The following is a 27,592-nucleotide window of genomic DNA, read 5'->3' as shown; positions in this document are numbered from 1 at the left end:
ACGTCGATATCTCCAAGGTCAAGGTCACACTTTAAGTTCAACGATTAAAAATAAGCTTGTCCGGGCCATAACTATGTCATTCATTGTGAGATTTTTAAATGATTTGGCACATTTGTTCACCATCATTGGACGGTGTGTCGCGCGAAAGAATTACGTCGATATCTCTAAGGTCAAGGTCACACTTAGAGTTCAAAGGTCAAAAATGGCCATAAATGAGCTTTTCCGGGCCATAACTATGTCGTTTATTGTGAGATTTTAAAATCATTTGGCTCTTTTGTTCACCATCCTTGGACGGTGTCTCGTGCGAAAGAATTACGTCGATATCTCCAAGGTCAAGGTCACACTTTTAGTTCAAAGGTCAAAAATGGCAATAAATGATCTTGTCTGAGCCATAGGTATGGCATTCATTGTGAGATTTTAAAATGACTCTGTACATTAATTTTGTTCACAGTCATTGGACGGCGTAACATGTTAAAGAATTCAAGAGTTCAAAGGTCAAAATGGCTATAAATGACAATGGCATACTAATTTTTAAATATCGCCATAAATTAGATTCTCTTGTTTTGTGAAGACAGCATGCAAAATAGTCTGTGTCAATGCGGCACGTGGGTGTATACGTTTTTATTTATCAAAACATTACCATACACAATCATATCTGTATATTTATTAATTAATGACCAATTATTATTTTTCTGATAAGAACCGATCACGTCTGTGACAAAGCTCTAGTTATCCATGTGTTCAGACCAATGTAGACCGATTTCTTTACTAATTCCATTCCTCAAGAACACCCATGCACGGAAAACGTCGTACATATCAACAAGAGGCGGTCACCGACGGCTTATGCCTGTTCTATAATCCCAATAAACCAGGTTTTTCATGAGAACCTAGGTTCTCATGAGAAACTAGGTTTATGAATTCCCAAGAAACCAGGTTTTTCATGACAACCTAGGTTCTCAAGAGAAACTAGGTTTATGAAATCCCAAGAAACCAGGTTTTTCATGAGCACTTAGTTTCTCATAAGTAACTAGGTTTTTCATGAGAACCTAGGTTTTAATAACAACCTAGGTACTCATTTGAAAACCTTAGTGTACGCTAGATAACCTAGGTTCTCATGAGAAGCTAGGTTTTTCGTGAGAACCTAGGTTCTCATAGACACATAGAACTTAGGTTCTCTTGAGAAACTAGGTTTTGCATGAGAACCTAGGTTCTTATTCTGAGAACTTAAGTTCTCGTTTGATATCCAAGGTTTTCACAAGAACCTAGGTTCTCGACAGCTGTTCGCGTCGTTCTCTCGGATATCCTAAGTTTTTATGAGAACCCAAGATTTAATTTGGGAACCATAGTTTTCATGAGAACCTAGGTTCTCATTCTGAATGAAAACCTTGGTTCTCATGCAGGGTTGGCATATTGACCGGTCAATTGAGTATTGACCGGGCCGGTGGTCAATACCCGGTTAAAACCGGTCAATACTGGTCATTACTGGTCAATACTGGTCGATTGAAAATTGTAGCATTTAAACATCACAAAGGAGCCATTTTATATTAAATGAATAATTATTCTGTAATTGATAAACTCTTTTCTGAGTTATTTATTGTAAAAAAAATCTTAAAAGCTGTAAAAAGTTACTTCTTTATTATTTATGGAAACAGCCACAAATACATAAGGACTAAGGCAATACCCCTTTATCTCAGTGTATCACATCTGCTACTAAAGTATTATTACTATTGTAGGTACCATAGTATTTCACTTATCTATTGATATATCTATTTGATAAGCAGATGGACAAACAGAACTCTTGTGTATTCTAGGGTAATAAATCTGGCCTCTAAGCCTTAATTGGTAATAAAATGCATGCAGTGTTATGTCTCTGATATTGACAATTAAGCAAATCTGCCCTTAGGCTATTTCATATCACTCACACAAAAGGAGATTGCATTGTACTTAATAGTTACTTTTAACTTGTTTCCTTTCTGTATTAAGAGGGTTTTTTTCCCTTTCATATTTAAAAGTTCGATTGGTATTCAAATGAATAAACAATCAAAGTTCTTGATTTTGCCAAAAAATAATGTTTTCTAATTGTGGGTCTACTCTTCTTTTAAATTATTTTTTCTTTTAATAATTATTTCTTAATATGTTTTTTATTTTTATATCAATGGAAAATGAAAGATTTTTTCACTATTTTGTTTAAAAAGTATTTAAAGAAATCAATGCAAAAATACATGACAAGTAAGGATCATGTCAAAAAGGTGCCATTTAAGGCCCTATCATCAGTTTTGGGTACCCTAACCTGTATAGGTGAGAAGACTGTTAGAAGACTGTAGGGACAGTGGGGCATGAGGAACAACTCATACACAGTAATTGACAGGTTCAGGTTCTTGTTGAATCAAGCACAGAATTATCTGAGCATTCATAATTCATTACAATTTTTTAAAAAGTTCAATCGACCAGAAAAATCCAATTGACCAACTTTGACTAATTTGCAAATTTTGAGAGATTGGCCTACAAATTGCATGAACAGGTATAAAATAGTGGGTATTAATAGCTTAAGACATTGTTGGCAACATGTCTGTTTAATTTATATTATCAATATTGTTTAATTAGGCATGGAATATAAATCAAAATTGGGGGTAAAGTTCAATCGACCAGTATTGACCAGTAATGACCACTTCGGGAGTATTGACCGGGGCGGTTTTAACCGGTTAAAACCGGCGGTTAAAACCGGGGTAGGTCGATTGGTGCCAACCCTGTTCTCATGAGAAATCTAGTTTCTTGTGATTATGCGTCGAACCGCTTGCCATAAAAGATCCAACGTAAAATAGTTAGGTGATGAACCTTTTTTCCAGTTGAAATGGTCTTCTCATCATAGGGATATGGAATATTGTTTGACTCATTTTAATTTCCACTAGTATTTTAAATAGGAGATTGTACATGAAAAGTCTATTATAATGAAAAGTCTAACAATATTATACTACGACCATTAGTGAAATGATGAAACTATATGGGAGAACTAAATAAATGAAACGGTCTATGTAATGGCTAGACCTTCTCTGTGTTTCTTTTGGGCAAACCCAAGTACAATTTCTGATCCCATGTGTATATGCGGATTTATGGGACAGTGGCGAAAACGGCCTAAACCCCATCCCTAGAAGAATTTTTAAAAGTAATGATTAAAACATAAACTAATATAAACAAAGTAAAATGGCGTCCACACGAAAGTGATAACAACTTGCTTCTAAGAAAAAGGAGGCAACTATCAGACTTTGTGTGTGACGAACACAAAAGATAGCAAAACGTATATCGTGCATAGAGCAAATATGAATATAATGTGGGTTTACGCCAAGTAAACGTAAGTATTTCCTGTTTTGTAAATACGTTTTGTATTTAATGGTTAAATATTTCACCCTGCCCCGTAACCCGACATCCTTAATCAGCGCCTGGATGTTTCTCTTTTATTACAAATTTATCCGGTATTGATAAGAGAATGAGTTTTGCAGTGGTTCTGTTCATTATTTATTTCAGGTTCGCGTTTGGCCTATCAACTTACGTTTCCGTAAACATGCAAACCATCTTCAACATAGTATTCTCACTTTTAAAAGCATTTTAACAAATATGTGCCGTATACACGTAATCTGTCCATTTTAAATTCTACAATATAATGTACGTTACTTAAAAGTCGTGTTGCCTGAAGTATACAGCTGAAAGTTAAAATGTCACACCGACTTAATTTGTCGATAAAGTTATTAAGATCAGTTGACATTTTAGTGGCTATCTTCGATCAGAAAGATTTTATGGCATTTCTTGTGTTACCTATACCAAAGTTTATGACCAATACGTACAACAAAGAGCTTTCTATTGTTCATTTGTATTTACAATGATAAACAATTACCAACGGAAATCTGTGCATTGTTTACCTATCATAATTTTATTTGGGCTTGTAAAACTGTAAATTGTACAATTTGATACGCTGACATTGGCTAACTTCTTAATGAAATTCAGTTTTGGAAACATTACTCAATTAGACGTTTTCTTTATTTACTCTTTTTTGCGTTTGCAAATCTCGACAACGACTAGTAAGATAAATGTTATCGCCCGTAAAAAACGCGAACGTGTTTATTGAGATTTCTTGTTTATTAGCATAAACATTACTTTTATCAGTAACATACTTTGTAGATGTAACATTTGTTTTTTATGTCCCCCAGTCTATACTGGGGGACATATTGTATTTGCCCTGTCTGTTGGCTTGTTGGTTTGTTTGGGTCAAACTTTAACAGTTGCCATAACTTTTGCAATATTGAAGAAAGCAACTTGATATTTGGCATGCATGTGTATCTCATGAAGTTTCACATTTTGAGTGGAGAAAGGTCAAGGTCATCCTTCAAGGTCAAATGTTATATATATATGTTGCGTCAAACTTTAACATTGGCCATAACGTGTGCAATATTGCAGATAGCAACTTGATATTTGCCATGCATGTGTATCTCGTGGAGCTGCACATTTTGAGTGGTGAAAGATCAAGGTCATCCTTCAAGGTCAAAGGTAAAAAATATGGGGGACATAGTGTTTCACAAGCACATCTTGTTTAATAATTTTTTAAGGAGGGAACTATTAAAATTGTGAGATTGGCAAACTGTCACGGAAATTCATAAATACCCCTCAAACTGCTTTGAAACAGAAACATACATTAGTGGGTTTGAGAGACACAATGTTATTATGTTAGTAATAAGAGGCTCTAGATTGACCTTTGATCTCAATATATTACCGTGTCTTCATAAAATGAACCTATCTTAAGCTTTAAGTATTTCTTTGACTCAGGGCCAGCTGGCTGGTTTTTGTGTCTTATACATCGTCTGATATAGGTTGACGTGTGTGCTTAGATATGTTGAAGTTCTTTAGAACATGATGAACATATTTCTCAAACTACGTGTGTAGCTCTGTATTGAAATTAAAATGCTATGTTTATAATTTGACCTTGACGAATGACCTTGACGTATAGGCAGTTATCTGTTGTTTTTCTGTGTGTGTAATACACTGTCTGACATTGTTTAACATTTGTAGCAAGTCGTTTTGAAATCCTTTAATAAAAGAAGAAAACATAGCTTGACGAAACCCTACGTGAGCATATAAATGCGTTTTTACCTTTGACTAAGTACGCGTATCAAATGACGTTTGGAGTGGCCATCTCCGATCAAAAGGTTATATGGCCCTTGACATGTCCTCGATACCCAAGTTTATGACCTATACGAACAACAGAGAGCTTTCAATTGTAATTGATAAACAATTACCAACGGAATGCCATGCAGTGTTTGCTTTACTATTCAAATTTTATTTGGGCTTTTAAAACTGTAAATTAAAGAATTTGATACGCTGAAATTGGCTTACTCTTTGAACTTATTAGAGTTTTGGAAAACGAATAACTGTATGCTCGTTTTACCTACGATTGCGCGTGCAAACCTTGATTAAGATAAATTTTATCGTGCACAAGCTAAACTTGACTACGTGGTTTATAACGAGTATTCCTATTTTAGCATAATATTAACGTGTGTGGCAATATTTTTTTGAAATCAATTAATAAACGAGGAAACTAAAGTTCAAAGAAAGCAATTTTCAACATTTGATCTTTACTTTACTTTGAATCGTCTGTTCAAGGATAATATTGGTGTTTTTTGGAAATCGTAAAAACACATTAGTAAAAATTTAGCTTAAAGAAGACCTGTTTTAGCATTTTAATGCAATTCTTCAGAATAATATGTTATGTGTTCACGCAATCTGCACATTTTGAACACTACAATCAATGGTACGCTACTTAAAAGTACTGTTCCTTAAAAGGTTATGCTTTTAATGTCACATCGACTCAATTTGTCGTTAAACAAATGTGATTCACATGACTTTTGGAGGGCCTATCCTCTATCAAAAGGTTACTAGTATATTGACTTTGACGTGTTCGCGATACCAAATTTAATGACACATAGTACGTACAACAAAGAGTTTTATAATATATTTAAAATAAATTACCCATTACAAACGGAGTGCTTTGCAATGTTTACTTTACCTATCATTATTTCATTTGGACTTATTAAACCGTGAATTTTAGATTTCGAGACGCTAAAATTGGGTTACTGTTGTAAATAATTTGTGTTTTTGATACCTTAAAAAAATAGACGTCTTCTTTATTTACTTACTAGTATATATGCGCTTTCAAACCATGATTGCGAACATTAATATGTTTTATCGCGTTTAAGCAAACCACTTATACGTGATTTATTATAGACTTTTCTATATTAGCCTAAACATTACTTTTAGCAATAATTTATGTATACGTTGTTGACATAAATGGAGTGATGCATCAAGTACAAACTGAACACACATTGTTTTATTCAAATGGTCTTTAATATCAAATTATTTCACAGAATGCTACGGTTGAAAGGCGTGTTCTTACTATTGATGTCATCTCTGTGTAAAATTTGAAGCCGCACTCTCGATGGTTTAAAAGCATCATACTGTGAAACCATTTATTTTCGACAGCACAAAATTTCGCCATTTTTATAAAAATGACGATTTCGTCAGCACTTAAATTCGCCGATTTCTGATTTTGAATTTTAAAAAATGCGTCAGTCAATATCCGATTTGTGTGTAATACATATTCGCGATCAATCGCAGTTGCGAAAAATCGTGGTACGAATGCGGGAACACACTTGAGAAACACTGCAGGATATGGGGCCTGTTTGTCACATGCCAATTAACTAGTCTTTTGTTATCAAGGGACAGTAATGGACCCTCTTAATGTATGCCATTAACACGTTCATTGTTATGATTAGCGGACAAGTGGGATCGAATAACCGTTAACGAGTGTTTGTAACAACGAAGCCAATTGCCAATTGGGTATGTGTTCTAGTTGGTATGATTTTGATTAAAATGCTGTCAATACCGTTTTAAAACTGTTTGTGTTATACGAAAGAGGTTCCAGTTTGTTAAGTGGTTTTTTTTCAAATAAAATGCTTTTTTTCTGATATCAACATTAAAATTAGAAACTCTATGTGTGTGTTTGTTCTTAAAAAGTAAACTACCGGTATATTAATCAATAATGTCAATAATTTAAAAATAAATAAATTGATACATATAAAATAGTAATAAGTGTGGTTAAACGCAAACAATCAAACAACAAACAGCAATTAAAATATTCATTATTAATTTGTGATAAATACGCATGTTGATCACACATCGTCATCTTTTTATTTGGTTTATTGTCTTTCATCGGCATTCGCTGCGTGATGGCTAATATGCAACACCGCTGAAAAACACAATGCACCTAATGGGAATTACACGTATCATAATCCTACTGGCAATGGTTCAAGTGTCGTTGATTATGTAATTACAAATGCGAGACTATTTAGTAAAATCAGCTCATTTGTCGTTCACGATTTAACTGAATTTTCCGATCACTGCCCCATTGAATTTGAACTTAATTTAGATATCCATACTTCGATTGTAAACAATGATAAAAATATTGAAAAGATCATTTGGGGTCCTCATAATCCTGGTGCGTTTACCAACATTTTAGAAAATAACAGATGTGAATTTGATTCCATTCAAAACAATGTACTTTCTGGTCAAATTGATATTAATGCTTGTATTGAATCATTGTCGAAGTTAATTTATGATATTTCATTTACAATCCACGGCAAAGTGTATAAAAGTACTAAACAAGCTAAATCAAAAAAAATCTCCATGGTTTAATGATGCATGTAAATCGTACAAAAATTCATTCTTGCATGCGAAACGGATTTTTAAAAACAATCCTCAGGAAAACAATAGAATTTATTTCTTACAACAAAGAAGTGAATATGCTAAACAAAAACGTTCTGCTAAATATAATTATTATAATAAAGAAAAACATAAATTATCTAACATGTGTCAACAAAATTCAAAAAAATTCTGGAAATATATAACAAAATTTACTAAAAATAAGAGTGAGGGTATATCGGATGTGTCTTTACAAGATTTCGTAGACCATTTTAAAAATATTTCTAATTCGATTGACATTTCGAGTCTGAATACAGAAAATGTACATGATTCTGATGTAAATATCGATGAACTGGATATGGATTTTACAGTAGATGAAGTGGAAAAAACAATACTATCACTCAAAACAAATAAAAGTTGCGATCTTGATGGAAATGTTTGCGACTTTATTATAGACGCAAAACATTTTATTGCACCTTATCTTGTGGTCATATTTAACTACATTTTTACTAACGGTACCTATCCTGACGCATGGGCCAAGGGTGTAATTGTCCCTATTCACAAAAAGGGCGATACTAAAAATCCTTCGAATTATCGGGGTATAACTTTAATCAATATTATTGCTAAATTGTTTTCTATGCTGCTCAGAAATCGAATTAATAAATGGTGTGAAAATAACAAAAAACTTAATGACTCACAATTTGGCTTCAGGGACAACCATAGTACAACTGACTGCATTTTTATCTTGCATTTAATTATCCAAAAAGTTTTAGCATCCAGAAACAAATTGTTCTGTGCTTTTATAGATTATGAAAAGGCTTTCGATACTGTAAACCACGATATATTATGGGTAAAACTGGTGCAATCAGGCCTGAGCTGTAAGATTATGAACATGATTAAGTCAATCTATTCAAACATAAAAGCATGTGTCCGTTCAAGCTCGACCATGAACTTTTCAGAGTTTTTTGACATATCAATAGGATTAAAACAAGGTGAGCCACTCTCACCTCTTTTATTTTTACTTTTCATTAATGATATCACTGATTATATTGATATGGTAAATCTATCAGACAAAGATATTGAACAGTTATCATTGTATCTTCTATTATTTGCTGACGACATCGCACTGTTTACCACTAATCCGATAAGTCTTCAAGCACAACTTGATAGTATATCGCAATACTCCACATCATGTGGATTAAAAATTAATGTTAACAAAACTAAAGTATGTATCTTTGAAAAACGTAAGAGCCATCATAATTATCAGTGGACTATAAATGAACAAATCATTGAAATTGTTGACAGTTTTTGCTACTTAGGTGTAAAATTGTATTATACAGGTAATATGCGATATGCTGTCAAAGCTCTCTCTGATCAAGCCCTGAAAGCTTATCATAATCTTTTGTGCTTATTTAATAATGTTAAAATGGATGTTAAGACCAAATTATATCTATTTGATTGTATGATTCTACCTATTCTGCTGTACGGCTCAGAAGTATGGGGAATATATAACTTTAAGGAAATTGATGCCTTACATTTTAAATTTTTGAAAATAATTCTTGGTGTAAAACAATCAACACCAAATATGGCTGTACTAGGTGAAACCGGCAAATATCCATTAGCAGTGTTGTGTAAAGAAAGAGCTCTTAAATTTTATATAAAAATAATGAATAAGACAGATTCCATTATGTATAGAGTGTTCACAAATCAAAGAAATATTAATACCTTTTGCTGGTTTAAAGCATGCAAATCCTACTTTGATTATCTGGGGAATGGTGATCATTTTGAAAATTCTAATATCAGCATTAATTTTGCCTCAGTGAGACAACGGATCCGTGACCAGTTTCAACAAACATGGTTAGAATCCATTTCAAATATGCCTAAGTTATCTTACTACTGTAAATTTAAAAGAACTTTTGAATATGAGGACTATTTAGACTATGTATCACACGAAAAATCAAGAATATCACTTACAAGACTTCGTCTGAGCTCTCATAATCTTGAAATCGAAACGGGAAGATACAGAAATGTAGATCGCAATAATAGAGTGTGTAGATTATGTTCACTAAACACTATTGAATCCGAATACCATTTCTTGCTATGTTGTACAACTTTTACTAACATTAGGAAAAAATACCTAGCAAATACTTCCTGGCCGTCTATGAATATGTTTATTAATTTCATGTCATCTAGATCTAAACGAAAAATCAGAAGCGTTGCTAAATATTGTTATAATGCTTCGATTTTACGTGATGCATTGCTTGCTGTGTGAACTCTGAATATACCTATTTGATGTATATATTTTGATGTTTAAAATAGTCATATAATATGTGGGTTTATGTATTTATGTATGTATGACTGTGTGTATATATATGATATTTTTCTGTGTGTCTTGGCCATAATCTTTATATTTTTTGTAAATGGCCCAAGGCAATGCTTTTGCCGTTTTTGCCAATAAACGAAACGGTAATAAAGTTATAAACAATTAGCGCTAATTCATTACCATTCTACATAAACGAAGTCAACGCATTCGATACAGCTGTAATGCACACGCGTTTTAAAGAAGTGTCACGTGTCAGTTAAGTACCTTGTGTAATCTACATCCCTTTGTGTCAAAACCGGATTAATCTTGATTACGAAACAGCAGTGAATGTGTGCATGGATTATGTTGGAATTTAATGCCTCATGTCTACGGTATAGTTTAAAATATTGTTCAATTTGGTATTTGTTTTTGTTCAAACATAGAGCATGATTGTTCGTTAGGATCTTAAATTCGCCGATCGGTCGACTGACGAAATTTATGAAAATTAATGCCTGACGATTTCTCACAAATTAATAAAGAATATTCTAATTGCTGTTTGTTGTTTTATTGTTTGCGTTTAACCACACTTATTACTATTTTATATGTATCAATTTATTTATTTTTAAATTATTGACATTATTGATTTATATACCGGTAAACAGGTGATCTTCCGAGTGTCGACAGTTCACCTGAGCCGAGTAACTCCTTTGATTGCTAACACCAGAAATAATAATTGGATGGAAATACTGCATTGTGCGCCCGTAATTAGTTTGGCGCTCATTTATATTGCAAGCTGATTTATTATAGCTTCTCATGAATAAAATATAATGCAACATTTGTATTAAAACACGAAGCAATGCTGTATTGGGTAGTATTCTTTCCCGGTTAAGTTTGTGTATAATTTATACGATAAGTGCCCTGTCACTAGACATCTTGTAATCATTAATTATATATTTTTGTGTGTTCTATCTTATCATATGGTAACAAGCAACTCTAATTAACGTTTGAGCAATCTCCATTAAACCCCATATGTTTGTATTGGCGTGTTGTTATTTGATATGTGAGCGAAAATGTTCAGTTATGTGTCTATACTTCCTCTAAGACGGACCTGCGATCACGTTAATTCGTCGAACGATCTGTCGTACTTTACGATTCTATTTTCGTTTGTCAGCAAGAGAAAAATGCCGAATCACATGACATTTTGTCTAACGATTAATCGTTACATACGATTCTATTCTCGTATTTCAGCGAGAGAAGAATGCCGGCTCGCAGTGCATCATCTCTATGCAGGACAAGACGACTAACATCAAGAACCCCGAGACCGGTGACATCAAGTCGTTCTCATACGACCACTCCTACTGGTCACATGACGGCTTCAAGGAGACACCTAGTGGCGTGAGTGAACCGGACGGAAGTAACTATGCGGATCAGGTGCGCTTACAACATGATACAACTTTGGAATGAGTGAGTGTGTGGGTGGTGAGTGAGTGAGTAGTGAGTGTTTAGTGTGTGATTGACTGCTTTGAGCAAGTGGTGAGAGAGAGCGAGCGAGTGAGTGAGTGAGTGAGTGAGTGAGTGAGTGAGTGAGTGAGTGAGTGAGTGAGTGAGTGAGTGAGTGAGTGAGTGAGTGAGTGAGTGAGTGAGTGAGTGAGTGAGTGGTGAGAGAGTGAGAGAGAGAGAAGGTGAGTGAGTAAGTGAGTGAATGGGTTGTGAGTGAGTGAGTGATAGAGTGAGTGATTAAATACGTAAGTGGGTTGCAAGTATGCCCATTTATACGGTATATGCAAAAGCGTGCAGCTTTAATATCAATAGCACGTATCATGCATTAAGTATAAATTGTTTGTCTTAATGTTCTTACTTTCTCTTGAATGTTTAAAGCCTTTTGTATTCTAATGCACGTTTTCATTATCTATCAAAGAAATCTGTGCATTTTTTACTCGTCATTTTGTAATACATTTTCTTTTTGCGATCGAAGCCCGTTAAGTTAATTAAATGTTATATATCGACCACATCGGAATGCCTATGTATAGGAGTTGTATTCACATCATTATTTTCAATACAGCGAATGATAAATGTTTGGTTAAATGAACACCCATAGATACATTTTGTGCACTAAAAATACACAAAATACTTGTGTCTGAGTGAACGCGCTATCCAGAGAGAATGGTAATACACATAATTTTTGAAACTTGATGTTTTAACGCAATTAATTGCGATTCTCGTTGACCGTCTTCTAAATTGTGAGCGAGCTTTAGAAAAACATCGAATATATCCCGATCAACTTGCCATTAAAAGAGAATGCAAACAAAGACTTTGCCCAACAATTAAGCACATACTTTAGTCGTCAAAATATGTTAAATTACGGTCAAAATTTTTGCCAATCATTTAGAACGCCGAACTTCATCTTTGTCAACTTTCTTTTAAAAGGGAATGCGATTATTTTGCACACCTTATTTAAATATTTATTGGTCAAAATATTGCATTGAACAGTTGGCAAATATTTCGACGAGTAATTTAATTAAAGTCGATTTATGATTTTATGTTTTATTTAAATCAAGTTAATCGAAACAACTAACTTTGCATCTGACAACTTGTATGGACATATTGCTTGTCAAATCAATTAAAGGGGCCTATTCACAGATTTTGGCATGTTTTGAAGTTTGTCATTAAATGCTTTATATTGATAAATATCAACATGAAATTTTAAAAGCTCCAGTAAAAAATAAAATATAAAATTTAAAAAAGGAAAAAAAAGTAGCCCGCGGCAGGGCTCGAACCAGTGACCCCCGGAAACCTGAAGTAAAACGCATTAGCCAACTGAGGTATCCTGCCAAGCACACATAAGACGCGTATTTTATACGTTATATAAGCAATCTTCGTAGTTTCACGAGTAGTTAAACGACAACAACAGAACTCTCCAAATTCTTCAACCGTTTCGCGTTGCAACGCTTTATAATTTTTAGGTTTTTAAATCGTCAAAAGATGCATATAATGGCTATATTAAACCATGGCAAATGTTCAGTAATACTTTTTCCTCACAAATATCATAACTTAACCGAAAATTTGCGAATCTGAAACAACTTTCCAATTTTGTCAATTTATCAAACCGTGAAAAAGATCCCTTTAAATATTGAATCGCGATTGTGTATCTTTATAAGCATAGTTTACTGTGAATACCTGTACATCGATGGCAAATTGAAACTTTTCCGGTGACCTAGATTGGCGATGACATGTTTAAATTCACTTTCATTCAGTCTTGCTGTATTTGTTCGATACCAGATTAGACGCGATAGATATGGCCTGTTTTTAAAGTGCCGCATTCAAATAGTCCCAATTAATGTTCTCTCTCTTAAATAGTCACATAGTTTGCTCTAGTTGATTCCAGTAAAGTACAACTTTTTGTTTTGTAATCGAAGTTAAAGTTTTGTTGTTTGTTGGTAAGCATACATCAAACATATTTCAGTTTCCTCGCCATTGGTATATTACATGTAAATACACAGATTGAAGTTGACAGAGAACATATAAAATCACCGATTGCAATTTACCCAATATATATAAATACACTGCATGCCATTTACCCATTGCATATAAAACACTTATTTCAATTGACGTATAACATATTGATAAAGTTATTACAATTGACGTATTACATATGGATAAAGTTATTACAATTGACGTATTACATATAAATAAACTTATTACAATTGACGTATTTCATATGAATACACTGATTGCACTTGGAGTATTTGATGTAAAACTGAAGTAGATTAGTCACCGCACGAGCGGAGCAAGATATAACAAGACTATTGCCAAGCAATACAAGTCCCCTACCTCTCCATATTGCCATCTGTCCATGCTTCAAGTTTCATTAAAAAATATGAAGAACTTTTAAAGTTATCGCAGGATCAACCATTTTCAGAAATATTTCTAGTCTGTTTGTTGCCATAGCAACCAGAATTCTTGACGTAGGAACAAAATGAAATGACGTGCATAATCTCCATATTGCCATTTGTCAATGTTTCAAGTTTCATGAAAAAAATATGAAGAATTTTTACAGTTATCGCAGGATCCAGAAAAGTGTGACAGACAATATCGGTTCTAGAGCTTTAGCTTAAATGATAAAAATGTTCGATAGAGAAATAGAAACCCTTTTTCGGGCCTTATATCATAAGAGTGCCCGGCCATGTCCATATACATTTATGGCCTGTATGGCTGATCACTATTATGATAAAGAGCTCTCAGGGGTGTTTTTCTTAAATATAAAACATATTTTATTTGAAATTTACACGGGAATACTTTTTAAGTTTACTTATTTCATAAAATGTTTGCATGATATGAAAACTCTATAATTGTATCAATTGAAATGTGTATTGACATTGTACGAATACTTAATAGGTTTTATAATTTAACACATTTTAATTTGTTTTCATACGGTATGCGTTTTATAAGTTTACACATTTCTTTTTGTGTTCATGCGGTACGAACACTTCCGTAAATTTATCAGGTATATCGTTGTACGTACGAATGCTTCATAAGTTTACTAAATAAACGTTTTAATCGATGATTTCACGATACAATAAGTTAAGTAAATATACCGATTTCTTATTTGGACAATCTCTTCCTTTTTTACTCGACTGTAAATAAGTTTGGTTAAATAATATTGTAACTTCAGCTTTTCATTGAATACTCTTGAAGCGACGTGGAGTTTTGAACCCTTTTATTTGTTATTTGACAGATTGTAACAAAGTGCGTGTTCTATCAATGCTATATTAAACCCTCAACAGTTAATAAATAAACAATTCTTAGACTTGAGAAGAAATAATAGACTTATAGAACTCATCTGGGTCTACGCTGTTTGCCATTGCCTTTTTTCTAGACGCTAGGCATAAATGGGTTAATTAAAGTCGGGACCGAAAATTACAGTCGGTAAGGGAAACACACGTTTTTTATTTGTGATCGTTAGCTCACAAATAATACAGACGAAATTTTGCAAATCAGTATGCCTTGGCTACGGTAGGAACCCGTGACTGCCTGTGTGGATAACTCCATTAAATTTTAGCAGACGACGAATCTGCCTGTTCTCACTGGTACACTACATAGTGTGTATTTAACAGCTTGAAAGACAACGTTGGTCAGTCTAGAGTTTATCATTGAAATCTGTACATATTGGCTGCTTTCATGGAAAACGGGGCTTAATGCATGTCAAATAAGATTAGCCTGTGCACACTGATTAGCTGTATCAATGATTTGAAAACACACACACACACATCTCGACCTGTGTTTTAAGACACACTCTTTATAAATTTGAATGGGTTGTGGTCATTTTAATTTTGAAAACTGAGTTGCGTCTAAGATTATACAACAGCGAACGAATTCAGTGCCTTCAACGCTTTGATTATGCTTATTGTTTATACCGTAGTCTGAGAAGCATTTCAAACATTCTAATATTTTTATCCGATTTAAAATGTTTAACCCTTATTTCATCAATGCACACAAAAAGATAATTGCATTTTTACATTAACACGAAGATTTGGTATAATTATTGGTCCCCGAATGAATATGCCATTTAGCGCACAATATGCATTTTCTATTAAGGCATGTCATGAAAGCTTTCGTTTAAATATCGGGTCTAGCCTGTTAATTGAAATACCTCAGCCTAATTATGGGACTTGTATATAAGTGAATATTCACACGGAAAAGAAATAAAGCATGCTTGCTTGAATACGCATTGATTTGAGCGACGATTCATTTGCAGTCTTATTGATTACATTACCATCTTGAGTCCTCAAAAAAAATACACCATTATAAATGCTCTTGTGTTTATTGTTGTCATCATCATCGTAGTCGTTTTCGTTCTCGTCGACGTCGTCGTCGTCGTCGTCGTTGTCGTCGTCGTCCTCCTCCTCCTCCTCCTCCTCCTCCTCCTCCTCCTCCTCCTCCTCCTCCTCCTCCTCCTCCTCCTCATCATCATCATCATCATCATCATCACCATTACCATCATAATCACCATCATCACCATCATCATCATCATCATCATCATCATCATCATCATCATCATCATCATCATCATCATCATCATCAATCATCACCATCATTATAATGATAATTTTACTTATTACTTTGTCGTTGTTCTCATTATCATTACCATCATCTTCGTCGTCGTTGTCGGCATTCTATCACGATTGTCAGGTCCCAAAATGTCAGTCATAATGTTTATGCCAATTTTTGTATTTCAGTTAAAATATTAATTTTACATCGAAGAGTTGATAGGTAATATGTATTCCTATTTAAGTTTAATTATAATGGTAACCGGTAAAGTATTCACCCCAGAAACGCCTGTTCTCTGACCTCGGTCAAGGCGTCCTTGACAACGCCTGGCAAGGCTACAACGCCGCGCTGTTCGCGTACGGACAGACCGGCTCGGGCAAGAGCTACTCCATGATCGGTTACGGCGCCAACAAGGGCATCGTACCCATCACCTGCGAGGAACTATTCAAGGCCATCGATACGTCGTCTGATAACAAGAAACAGCTAAGGGTGAGTTGGCGTTTGGGTTCTGGATGTTTGTCAGATTTTACAATGAACTTTTTTGTAGGGAATATTAAACTGGTGAAACACATTAAGAACACAAAGGAGGCAAATATACTGAAATTCCAAATAGCGTATAAAATGTGCTTATCACAAACAATATTCAGTTGTCTTGTTGTGTTATGTTGTATTGTAATGTACTTATTTGTATTGCATTTATTGTATGTTTTATTATAGTATGTAATGTTTTGTTAAGATATATGTAAAAATAAGTCATAATAAATTTTCATGAATGATGCTTTTTCCATTCTAGGTATTGAGCCACCGAAACATATCTAATCATGATCTGCAAAATGTTCACTCACCTTACTGAGCGACTATGAAATCGCCATGTTGTGTCCGTAGTATTATTATGATAAAAACATTGATTCAAAGGGAATATTCAAACGTCCTTTTTTTGTAAATACTTCCAATTACTTGTATACCGCTCCGACAAAGGGTATTGACCTTCGCATTTTACTCGCGCTAATTTTTTTCCATCGACCAATAAACGAAATTATCGCATTGTTGATTAACTTCTTACACACTTTCCGAATAGCCGCTCCATAATTAAATGAGCCTCACTCTGGGAAAACGGGGCGTAATGCATCTGCATATAGTTTTATCCCATGTTAGCCTGTGCAGTCCGCACAGGCTAAACAGGGACGATTTTTCCCGCTTTTATAGAAAATTTCGTTTAAACGAAGTCCCTTTCAAACGAAAATACCGTCAAGGTTGAAAGTGTCGTCCCTGGTTCGCTTATGAGGAGTGCACATGCTAATTCGTGACGACACTTTACGCATATGCATTTAGCAACGATTTTACAGAGCGCGGCTTAAATGTAAGAGCAAAGTGCACTTTGATCACGGTAGCCTAGCACGGTCCAAACTATCACCACAGCAGTGTGCCACAGATTTAGGGGCGGGGGACTATGTCTAAGAAGGGGACGGTCAAGTTGGCATAGTGGATAAGGGAGGTCCAGGGTTCGATACACACCATGTGGACATTCTTAGGATCTCCCATAAATACCCAAGGGAGTAGTTTTAACGAGACAAAATTATACGGATTAAAAAATAATACTTTTTTCTCGCAGGTGTTCTTCAGTATGCTGGAGATCTACAACGAGCAGGTTCGGGATCTGATCGTGAAGGAGAAGCCCCCACACGGCGGCCTCAAGATCCGCCAGAACCCGAAGTCGGGCTTTTACGTGGAGGGACTCAAGGTGGGGGATTGTGTGGCTCGTTGGAAGATTGTGTGACTCTTTAAGTTTAATGCTTCATCATTGAGCCTCGTCCTTGTGTTTATTATAAATACAATTAGAAATGCACCGATAAAATCTGTACCATACCAGTCGGGATACCAGTATTGTAATTCAACCGAACCAGCATAAACATAGAAGCAGCAATCACATTATTATCATCAAGCACAAAACTCCATTCATACAATGTAAATGCCAAACACAAATATGAAAGGAACATTATCAATCAAATTTAAGTCACGCGCATTATATTAATGTGCTCGTCACACAGGTAAAACACATCGATTTCCTTTAAAAAAACAACAACTCCACCACCAATTTTTAAGGTTCCTAACGTTTTCAAATGTCTTGCGATTGCATGTACTATAAAATGTGTTGATGTATTAATCTTCGCTGAATTGCATTTCATTGCCCAATTTTTAAACTTATGCGAAATATTTTGAACAAAAATCACATAAAACCTACTCACCCTTTAGAAGTAGAAACAGCCGGTCCTAAGCGCAACCTCGGAAGAAGCATTGGCTCTTATTTCAATGCATCACAAAAATAGGTTGCGCACAAAATTAATGGCCTTGAAATACAGCCTTTGAATACTTGCCACTGATTAACCCAATTTACCACGTGGCATGCCTGATAACTCGCAATATTTGTGTAATATATGAGCCTCGTTGTGGTGAAATAGCCTTTATGCATGTGCGTAAAGTGTCCTCCCTAATATGCATGTGCAGTTTGCACAGGCTAATCAGGGACGATACTTTCTGCTTTTGTGGATTTTTTCGTTTGAACTTAGTCTCTTCTTAACAAAAATCCCGTCTAAAAGGAAATTGTCGCCTCTGAAAAGCCTGTGCGGACTGCATTGGCAAATCTGTGACGACACTTTAAGCACATGCATTGAACCCAGTTTTTCAGAACGGGGCTCATATATTCCTCCAATGCTTTGACCCAATTCACCACGTTGTGTGTCCGTTTCCCCACAGCAAGTTCCGGTGCGCAGTTACAAGGAGATCGAGAAGCTGATGGAGAGCGGAACCATCAACCGGACGACGGCCGCCACTAATATGAACGCCACCAGCAGTCGCTCGCACATGGTCATCACGATACGCTTCGAGCAGGTGCGTTGTTGTTACAGTTATTTTTCTTCTTTTATACATCGCTCGACATTTTGGTCTTGATCTGTGAACAGTAACTTTGCAACTGAAATGCACATTTATAAAATGAAAAAGCTAACATATTTTTAATTTCTTATTCAGTTTAAGCATTTGTTTTCGTTCACTTTTCGGGGTCTTAATTAAGTTAAGGGCTCAACCTGTCGAGACCACGACTATATAGAGTCTACAACCCAGCGATTTATACAAATGTTAAAGTAACATAGTTATATATGAATTTAGTCATTGACGCAAACGACTTCGCCAGTCTAGTTGAGCCTTGAAACTGAGTGTTAAAGGCCTACTTAAACCTTTTAAGCGTTCTTGATATAAACCCCATGTGCAATGTCCATGTGTTCCTGCAGCCACTTTACTCACCGTGTGACTTTTTCTTAAAGCCGACTTGAGTCTTTTATTTCAGCACTCGAACGTAACATTTTAAAACAAAACAACGAAATTATGACATTAAAAATGCACGGTTTGCATCAATAACAAAATAGGAAGCTTTGGATTATCATATGTGTCTTGTTCTGAGAAAACTGGGCTTAATTCATATGCGTAAAGTGTCGTCCCAGATTAGCCTGTGCAGTCCGCACAGGCTAATCAGGGACGACACTTTCCGCTTTAATGGTAATTTTAGTTTCAAGGAAGTCCCTCCTTACCGAAAATCAAGTTGAGGCAGAAAGTGTCGTCCCTGATTAGCCTGTGCCGACTGCACAGGCTAATCTGGGACGCCACTTTACGCACATGAATTATGACCAGCTTTCACAGAACAAGACACAATAGCAGTTATCTTACAATAAACTTGAGAAATGTCAAGAAATCTACCCTGTTGTTTTTATTGAAAATAAATTTTAAAGCCAGTGACAAACATATTGAATCTGTTGATAGGTGTTGGTGAACGATGCGGGCCAGAGCAACACCCGCAGCAGCGACATTAACCTTGTGGATCTTGCGGGGTCCGAGAGGGCTGACTCCACAGGGGCCACGGGGGACAGGCTGAAGGAGGGATCCGCAATCAACCAGAGTCTCTCCACATTGGGAAATGTGATCAGGTGAGACAGTTTATTATTAAGATATGAAGTTTACTCTGGTTAGATAATATCGAGGAGACAATTGGCAAAATCTTTCGTTTAGCTGCCCATTCATTCCGTTGTGTTTGTCATGCATCTTGTTTTGCTGATCATATATATCATTTTCCTAACAACGTCTTCCGATTTGCTGACGATGCTGTGTTCCCTTTCTTTCAGCGCCCTGGCGGACCAAGCCATGGGCAAGACAAAGGTGCTGGTTCCCTATAGGGACTCGGTGCTCACCAAGCTGCTGCAGTCGGCGTTGGGGGGCAACAGCAGGACCATCATGGTAACCAACGTTAGCGTTAATTGCGCCTCGTTATGGGAAAACTGGGCTGAATCCGTGTGCGTAAAGTGTCGTCTCTGATTAGCCCCTGCAGTCCGCACGGGTTAATCGGGAACGACACTCCGCTTTTATGGTATTTTTCGTTAAAAGGAAGTCTATTTTTGGCGAAAATCTTATTTAGACGGAAATTGCAGTCCACACAGGCTAAACTGGATTGACACTTAAGGCCCTTGCGTAACATTTAACATCGTTAAGCATGTTAGTAAAGTAGACCATCACGTTAATCGACTTTATGATCGTTAAAGGAACTTACCATGTGAGTGAACAGGTCGAACCTCAAAGACCTCGTGAAGAGGCCGGTAGGACCTGTAAATAAACTCTGATTCAAAAAAACAAAACAAAAAAAAACAAACCATGTGAGTGAAATAGTCCGCATTATGGAAGACGTGCTTTTGTTGTAACCTACGTCACGTAATGACATTGTTATTTCAGCTAAGTTTCTGTAAACATGAATAATGCGATCATCTTTATTAACCGTTATAAGTTCTACAAGAAAGCATATAAGGTCGGGTAAACAAATATGGTATGTAACACCGAAATATTTACGTACCACACCGTCTATTACTAAAACATCAACAACGACTCTTATGGTACCCATGTTCCACTATTTCGATCATTTACTTGTGTTGCATTTTGTAAATCGGCTGTGCAATATCTGTAAGTTAACAGCAAGATGCATTGAAACAAAAATCTGAAGTATAAATGAGTCGTGCTTTGTGAAAAGGGGGTTTACTGCATGTGTGTAAATTGTCGTCCCAGATTAGCCTATGCAGTCCGCACAGGCTAATCAGGGACAACACTTTCCGCCTAAACTGGATTTTTGCCAAGAAGAGACTTTCTTTAAACAGAAAATATCCTAAAAGCGGAAAGTGTCGTCCCTGATTAGTATGTGCGGATTACACAGGCTAATCTGGGACGACACTTTACGCACGTGCATGTAACCCCCTTTTCACAGAGCGAGGCTCAAATGTTTATGATGCAAACTATTGTTACTTTTATCAAGGTTAAAATAATTGGTTCTTATGTTGTGCTTGAAAGGATGCATGTTTATTTCTGGAAACAAGCCGTATGAAGAAGTAACAACGTATCGACATATTTATGGTTTCAATAACAATGAAGGATGTAGTAAATGTCATAGGCACAAATGCAGTACTTATATACACTAATTTACACAAAAAATCACCACTATGCAAGAAATTCTGACAACAAAAATAGATACATTGATCAGTAAAATAACTTCTCCCATAAGCGAAAAAAAAACGTATTACATACGAGTCGCCGCACTTCAGTGCGACGCCAATAATATAGACGCTATTGCGTGAACAAGGTGAACTGGAATTTTCTTTAGACCAGAAATATGTTAAATGAAGATATTCAGCGATATAATTATGGTATGTCAATAATAGATTGTTAATGTGTTTTCAACTATACCATGATAAATATTTTTTTTATTAATTTAACAAGAATTATTCCACCATATTGAATAATGTATTAAGCATGAGCGCGATGATTCTCGATACTGTTAATAATCGAATCAAATAGCAATGCCCGACAAACCACTATAACAGGTTTGTTCGAAGAACGCGCTTATAAATATTTAAAATATGTACGGATACTTCGCGTGCGGCCAGCTGACTCATATGTTTTAATTTCACTTCCAATCTTTTTTTGGTTTTCTGTTTTTTATCTATAGATTTATGACCAGCAATATGTAATAATGTGAAATGAGCCGCGAAAACTCCGCGTAACATCCCGTACTACGTGTAATGCAGCTAAGAACTGCACAGAAAAAGACATTCGCTATCTTTGATCTCATTCATTGAACTCTTTACCTTTCACCAACTCCTACCACAATCAACGCCGTATATCTTTTAAAAAAAAGATATTTCTTGTTAATTCTGTTGCGCTTGTATTAAAGGGACGATATTTCCCTTACCTGCAGATACGCGCTTTACACTATGGTGTTTTTTCACTATCTTACACCATCAATTGTGTTCGTTTACTAAGACGTTTAACCCTTAACCAGTAAGATTTTTATTTTGAACTGTTTGTATTTCATTAGAAAATCATATTATTAACCTTCCTAAATCGATTCAAATTTTACAAGCGTAGTTTTCAACCCTACGATACCAATTAGCAGCAAACAGAATTAAATATGGACAGACTGCGAGTAACTCGCATGCTCTTCAGGTTATTTGTTGGTTGCATACAGCCGTTTTCACTTTGCTCCTGGTCGGGAAAGGGTAATAGTAATTTGCATCAACGTTTTACTATCGACCGCACCAGTTGACATTCTTGACTGAAAGGTATCGTAGTTTGCGCTGCCTATCAGTAAATATTTGTTCACGCCCAGTAATGCCAATACTGGATTGGCTACAAATAAGAAAAGATTTATTAACGTAAATTGCTTTGAAGTAAAATCATCGGATGAAACATGTATCAAATGGCTCTTAAACACAGGAATGGTTCTCACAATTAATCTGGTGTTTTGTTGTACATCATTAATTCCAAAACAATGCGATTGCATTGCGCTTTCACTAAGCATCAAGTGTAACCGACGGCTTAACCAATTTATGCCTAGTGGACTCTCCTATCCTTCTAAGTTGGATCAATTTATTTGCAAAATTAGGGACGTCTAGTATATTTATTTCTATATTCAGAATTTTTCTTACAGAAATTCCTTTCAGCAAACAGCGTAGACCCTGATGAGACGATCATGCGGCGTCTCATTTGGGTCAACGCTGTTTGCCAAGGCCTTTTTTCTAGACGCTAGGCTTAAATGGGTTAATATATGGATAAAATATCGGACACAACTAGTTTCAGAAGAAAATTATGTTACTTTACATATGCTGAAAAAACGGTGTGACAAAACATGTACTTAGTCTGCTTTAAATATGATAATATTGCTGATGGTCTCTGTAAAAACATTTAAGCATCGCCCTGAAAATATGGGACATAATGCATGCGCAGTCCGAAAAGGAAAATGAGGGACACTCTTTTCGGCTTAACTGGATTTTCGATAAGAAAATACTTCATTTAAACGAAAAATACCATAAGAGCGGAAAGTTTCGTCCCTGATTAGCCTGTGCGGACTGCATTTGATCATATTTTTCAAGAGCGGGCCTTTAAATCATTGAGTTTAAATACAGTATTGAAAAAATACAGGAGTATAAGGGTTATCCAATGCTCGATTATGTGATAATTCTTGATGATATGTTGTGTCTTTTGCAGATTGCTGCCCTAAGTCCGGCGGACATAAACTACGACGAGACGTTATCCACGCTTCGCTATGCCGACAGGTAACACGGTCAACACATCTCCTCTTTCACCCCACGTGTGCTATTAGCAATATTCAAGCCTTGATCTGGGAAACTTGGGCTTAATGCTTTTGCGTAAAATGTCGTTCCAGATTAGCCTGTGCAGACTGCACTTTCCGCTTTTATATTATTTTACGCTTAAAGAAGGTCTCTTAATGGCGAAAATACAATTTAAGCGGAAAGTGTCGTCCCTGTGCGTTAAGAAACTTTACTCACATGCATGTAGCCCATTTTTCCCAGAGCGAGGTTCATTTGTTTTCTTTCAGTCCCCGTACATCTTAACCAAAATTCTACCCCTGTTGGCTACTTTACGCAACTCAAACGGGTAGCCCGGTCATCACTTCCCCGTGCTAATTCCCCTCTTCTCTCCCCAACCGCATGTTTCCCTACACCGAAAGGTATCACGCTTATAGCATTTCCCAGTTCATTGCCACCCACAACACCTTAATTAACTCTGTCATCGCTACGTTGACCTGTTAGACGATCATCACATTTCTCCGTTCATATCTCATTTCCTATCAGCAACCTCTCTACGCTTTATTTCCTCTCAACGCTTGACCAATAGATTATACGACTGTCATACGTCTTCCAGTTTCGCGTTCTCCTAGTTTTCTCTCCCCCTCCATCCTACCGTTACTCAACACTTACAACAGATCGAGTCATCGTCGTCATTACGATAACACTATACGGGAATAAGTTAATTACTTTTTTGCGAACTCTTCAAAGCTATCCATAAAGTTACAGTTTATCATATTATCAGCCATCATGCCCATGTTTCAGATCTTCCACCTTATTATAATGAATTTCCCCACTGTATCATTTGGGATCCGTTTTTTGGAAAACAGGGCATAATGCATGTGCGTAAAGTGTTGTCCCAGATCAGTATGTGCTGTCCTCACAGGCTTATCAGTGACGACACTTTCCACCTTGATATTTTTTATTTAAAGTACCGGTACATCTCATCTTAGCGCAATGCCTGTTTAGGTGCAGACTTAACAGGATAATCTGAGACGACACTCAACGCGTATGCATTTAGCCCAGTGTGCTCAGAACGAGGCTCATATGTGCGTAAAGTTCCGTCCCAGATTAGCCTGTTCAGTCCGCACAGGCTAATCAGGGACGACACTTTCCGCTTTAATGGTATTTTCTAGTTTCATGGAAGTCCCTCCTTACCGAAAATCAAGTTTAGGCGGAAAGTGTCGTCCTTGATTAGCCTGTGCGGACTGCACAGGCTAATCTGGGACGCCACTTTACGCACATGAATAAAACCCAGTGTGCTCAGAACGAGGCTCATTTAAATTTGTTTCAGAGCAAAGAAAATCCAAAACAAAGCCACTGTGAACGAGAGCCCCACTGACCGGCTGATCCGGGAACTTAAAGAAGAAAACGCCCGCTTGATGGCGCTGCTCAAGAAGCAGGGATCAGGGGACACATCAGGTACGCGTTCAAATCTCAATTCAGTGTTAATATTTGAGTCGCGCTCTGCGAAAAGGGAACTTGATGCATGGGCGTAGAGTGTCGTAACAGATCAGCGCACTTCACAGATTAATCAGGGACCACAATTTACGCGGATGCTTTAGGTCCCGTTTCCCCAGAGCGCGGCTCATTTCCAGTGTTAAAGCCAGAAGGCGCTAATAATACTCTTTGTACATATGATGAAGGTGTGTTTTGGCATTCAAGGAAAATTTTGCCGCCGTTTGCAATTTAGCGGTGTCGTAAAATGTGATTTTGTTAACTGAACATATACGGCATCAACCTCCACGCACAGTTGTCGTTCCTTGCTCTCACATACAATCTCTTCCATCACAAGAAAATCCTACCAGATTTGGTACGATTTTTTTTTTTGGGGGTGGGGGGGGTTAAGTATTATATTGTGAAAAGAAGAATCATTTTCTATTATATTTTGAAAATAGTATATAAGTTGAGGTTCTTAATAAAAAAAAATCCTAAATTAAAATAAGTAAAAATAACGGTAAAATTATTGTAACGCATAGCTATGCTGGTTCCAGTCAAATCTCTGCGCGGAGGTTGATACGGCACATATTATAAAGTTGCGAATACAATTTTGCTAATACAGGGAATGAAGAAAGTGAAGAATTGTTTATTCTCTCGTTATTTCTCAGAATGTTTCATTGATTGATCGTTTCTTCTTTAGGGGATGCATTGTCTGACAACGGTTGGTATTGATCAATGGAGTCGCGTTCTGAGAAAACTGGACATTTTGCATGTGCGGAAAGTGTCGTCCCAGATTAGCCTGTGCAGTCCGCACAGGCTTATCAGGGACGACACTTTCCGCTTAAACTAGATTTTCGGTAAAAAGGGACTTCCTTTAAACGAAAAATACCATTAAAGCGGACAGTGTTGTCCCTTATAAGCCTGTGCAGACTGCACAGGCTAATCTGGGACGACAGTTCACGCACATGCATTTTGCCCCATTTTTTCAGAACAAGACACAATTTTTAAGGGACTTTTTCACAGATTTTGGCATGTTTTGAAGTTTGTCATCTAATGCTTTAACTTTTCGAATGTAAACATCGAAACTAAAGAGTTCCTGTATAAAACAAAAATTAATTTAAGAAAGAAAACAAGTAATCCATACCAAGGTTCGAACTGACCCTTGGAGTAAAAATCTAACGCTTTCACCGCTCGGTTATCAATGTCGACAAAAACATGATGTATTTTATAATTTATATGAGCAATCCTTGTCAGGTCACAAAATATAACGCTAACAACAAAACTTTCCAAATTTGACAATCGTCTCGCGTTTCTAACGCTTTATAATTTTCAGGTATAGAGAACGGTAAATGTTCAGTATAACTGTTTCCTTGCACAAAAGATAACTACAATGAACATTTGCAAATCTGATTTTTTGTAAATTTTGTAAATTTATCAAAACGTGAAAAGGTCCCTTTAAAGGATACCGTTAAAATTGGATAAACATGATAAAGTTTGCCCATCGTTTGCATGTGCCATAATAACTGCTGTATGGTCTACTGTAAAATCTGCTTGCCTTCGTTTGTTCCCATGTTTCAAATATTTCATTATAGAACGGTATCCAAGGCTTATTTTTAAATTGTAAATAGAGAGATGGAGGATTAAAATCGCAATTTGTTTCCAACGTTTCATTATAACTTATTTTCCAATAAACTCAAAAGCCCACACCTACAGGTATAGCTTAAAACACAAACAACATGTTGCGATGAATATCAATATTTATCCAATTATGTCCCTAAGTTCAAAAATGTTTGTACGTATCGGTACTGGTCGGGCAGCTCGTTTCGAAATGGCACATGCTTAACAACAACCTTATGACCTTCAAAGCTTAACTTCTTATGACTTGTACGAAATAATGATTCTTGCTTCAACTCCTTTTCTCTGCTAACACCCCGAAGCACAGTTCATGTTTATTTTAGCACTATAAGGAAAACAGAAACGTTGAGCACACCTAAAGCAATCTGATGGACAACCTTTTTAAAAACAAACCATCATTTGGGCGTGTTGTTTCACAATTATCATTGGAAGAAATGCAAAAAGATATCACTGGACAAAGTATTTACGTTGTTAAATTCGTAATTGAGCCGCGTTCTGAGAAAACTGGGCATAATGCATGTGCGTAAAGTGTCGTCCCAGACATGCATTAAGCTCAGTTTTCTCAGAACGCGACTCGTATGTTTCATTGAGAATGGCCTAATAAACCTTAATCAGACTTATGGAATAAGATCCGTACATCACTGGCTACTACATTACTTGTATATCCACGACTGAGTTTATGAATTATGTGTTAACATATAACTTGAAAAAACAGGGAGTGCATATCCTATCATGTTAATTTATAGTCATT

The 27,592-nt window shown here is 36.1% G+C and overlaps 1 protein-coding gene across 5 annotated transcripts in view; it reads left to right on the top strand.

Moving 5' to 3' along the window:
* LOC127838419 (kinesin-like protein KIF28P) overlaps positions 1-27,592 on the top strand; it is a 53,168-nt gene that overhangs the window by 2,942 nt on the left and 22,634 nt on the right. For 4 of the 5 annotated variants that reach the window (XM_052366181.1, XM_052366178.1, XM_052366183.1 and 1 more), the window contains exons 2-10: positions 11,294-11,476; positions 16,376-16,582; positions 17,706-17,834; positions 18,848-18,982; positions 19,907-20,070; positions 20,266-20,377; positions 23,666-23,733; positions 25,061-25,188; positions 25,907-25,927. In XM_052366181.1, the coding sequence (XP_052222141.1) occupies positions 11,294-11,476; positions 16,376-16,582; positions 17,706-17,834; positions 18,848-18,982; positions 19,907-20,070; positions 20,266-20,377; positions 23,666-23,733; positions 25,061-25,188; positions 25,907-25,927 (1,147 nt within the window). The remainder of the gene's footprint in view (positions 1-11,293; positions 11,477-16,375; positions 16,583-17,705; positions 17,835-18,847; positions 18,983-19,906; positions 20,071-20,265; positions 20,378-23,665; positions 23,734-25,060; positions 25,189-25,906; positions 25,928-27,592) is intronic. The other variant, XM_052366180.1, reaches the window with a different exon arrangement.

The sequence above is a fragment of the Dreissena polymorpha genome, chromosome 7 (genome assembly GCF_020536995.1).
Source record: "Dreissena polymorpha isolate Duluth1 chromosome 7, UMN_Dpol_1.0, whole genome shotgun sequence".
Lineage (NCBI taxonomy): Eukaryota > Metazoa > Mollusca > Bivalvia > Myida > Dreissenidae > Dreissena > Dreissena polymorpha.
Note: the sequence above shows the minus strand (reverse complement) of the source record. Positions and strands in the feature narration are given on the sequence as shown.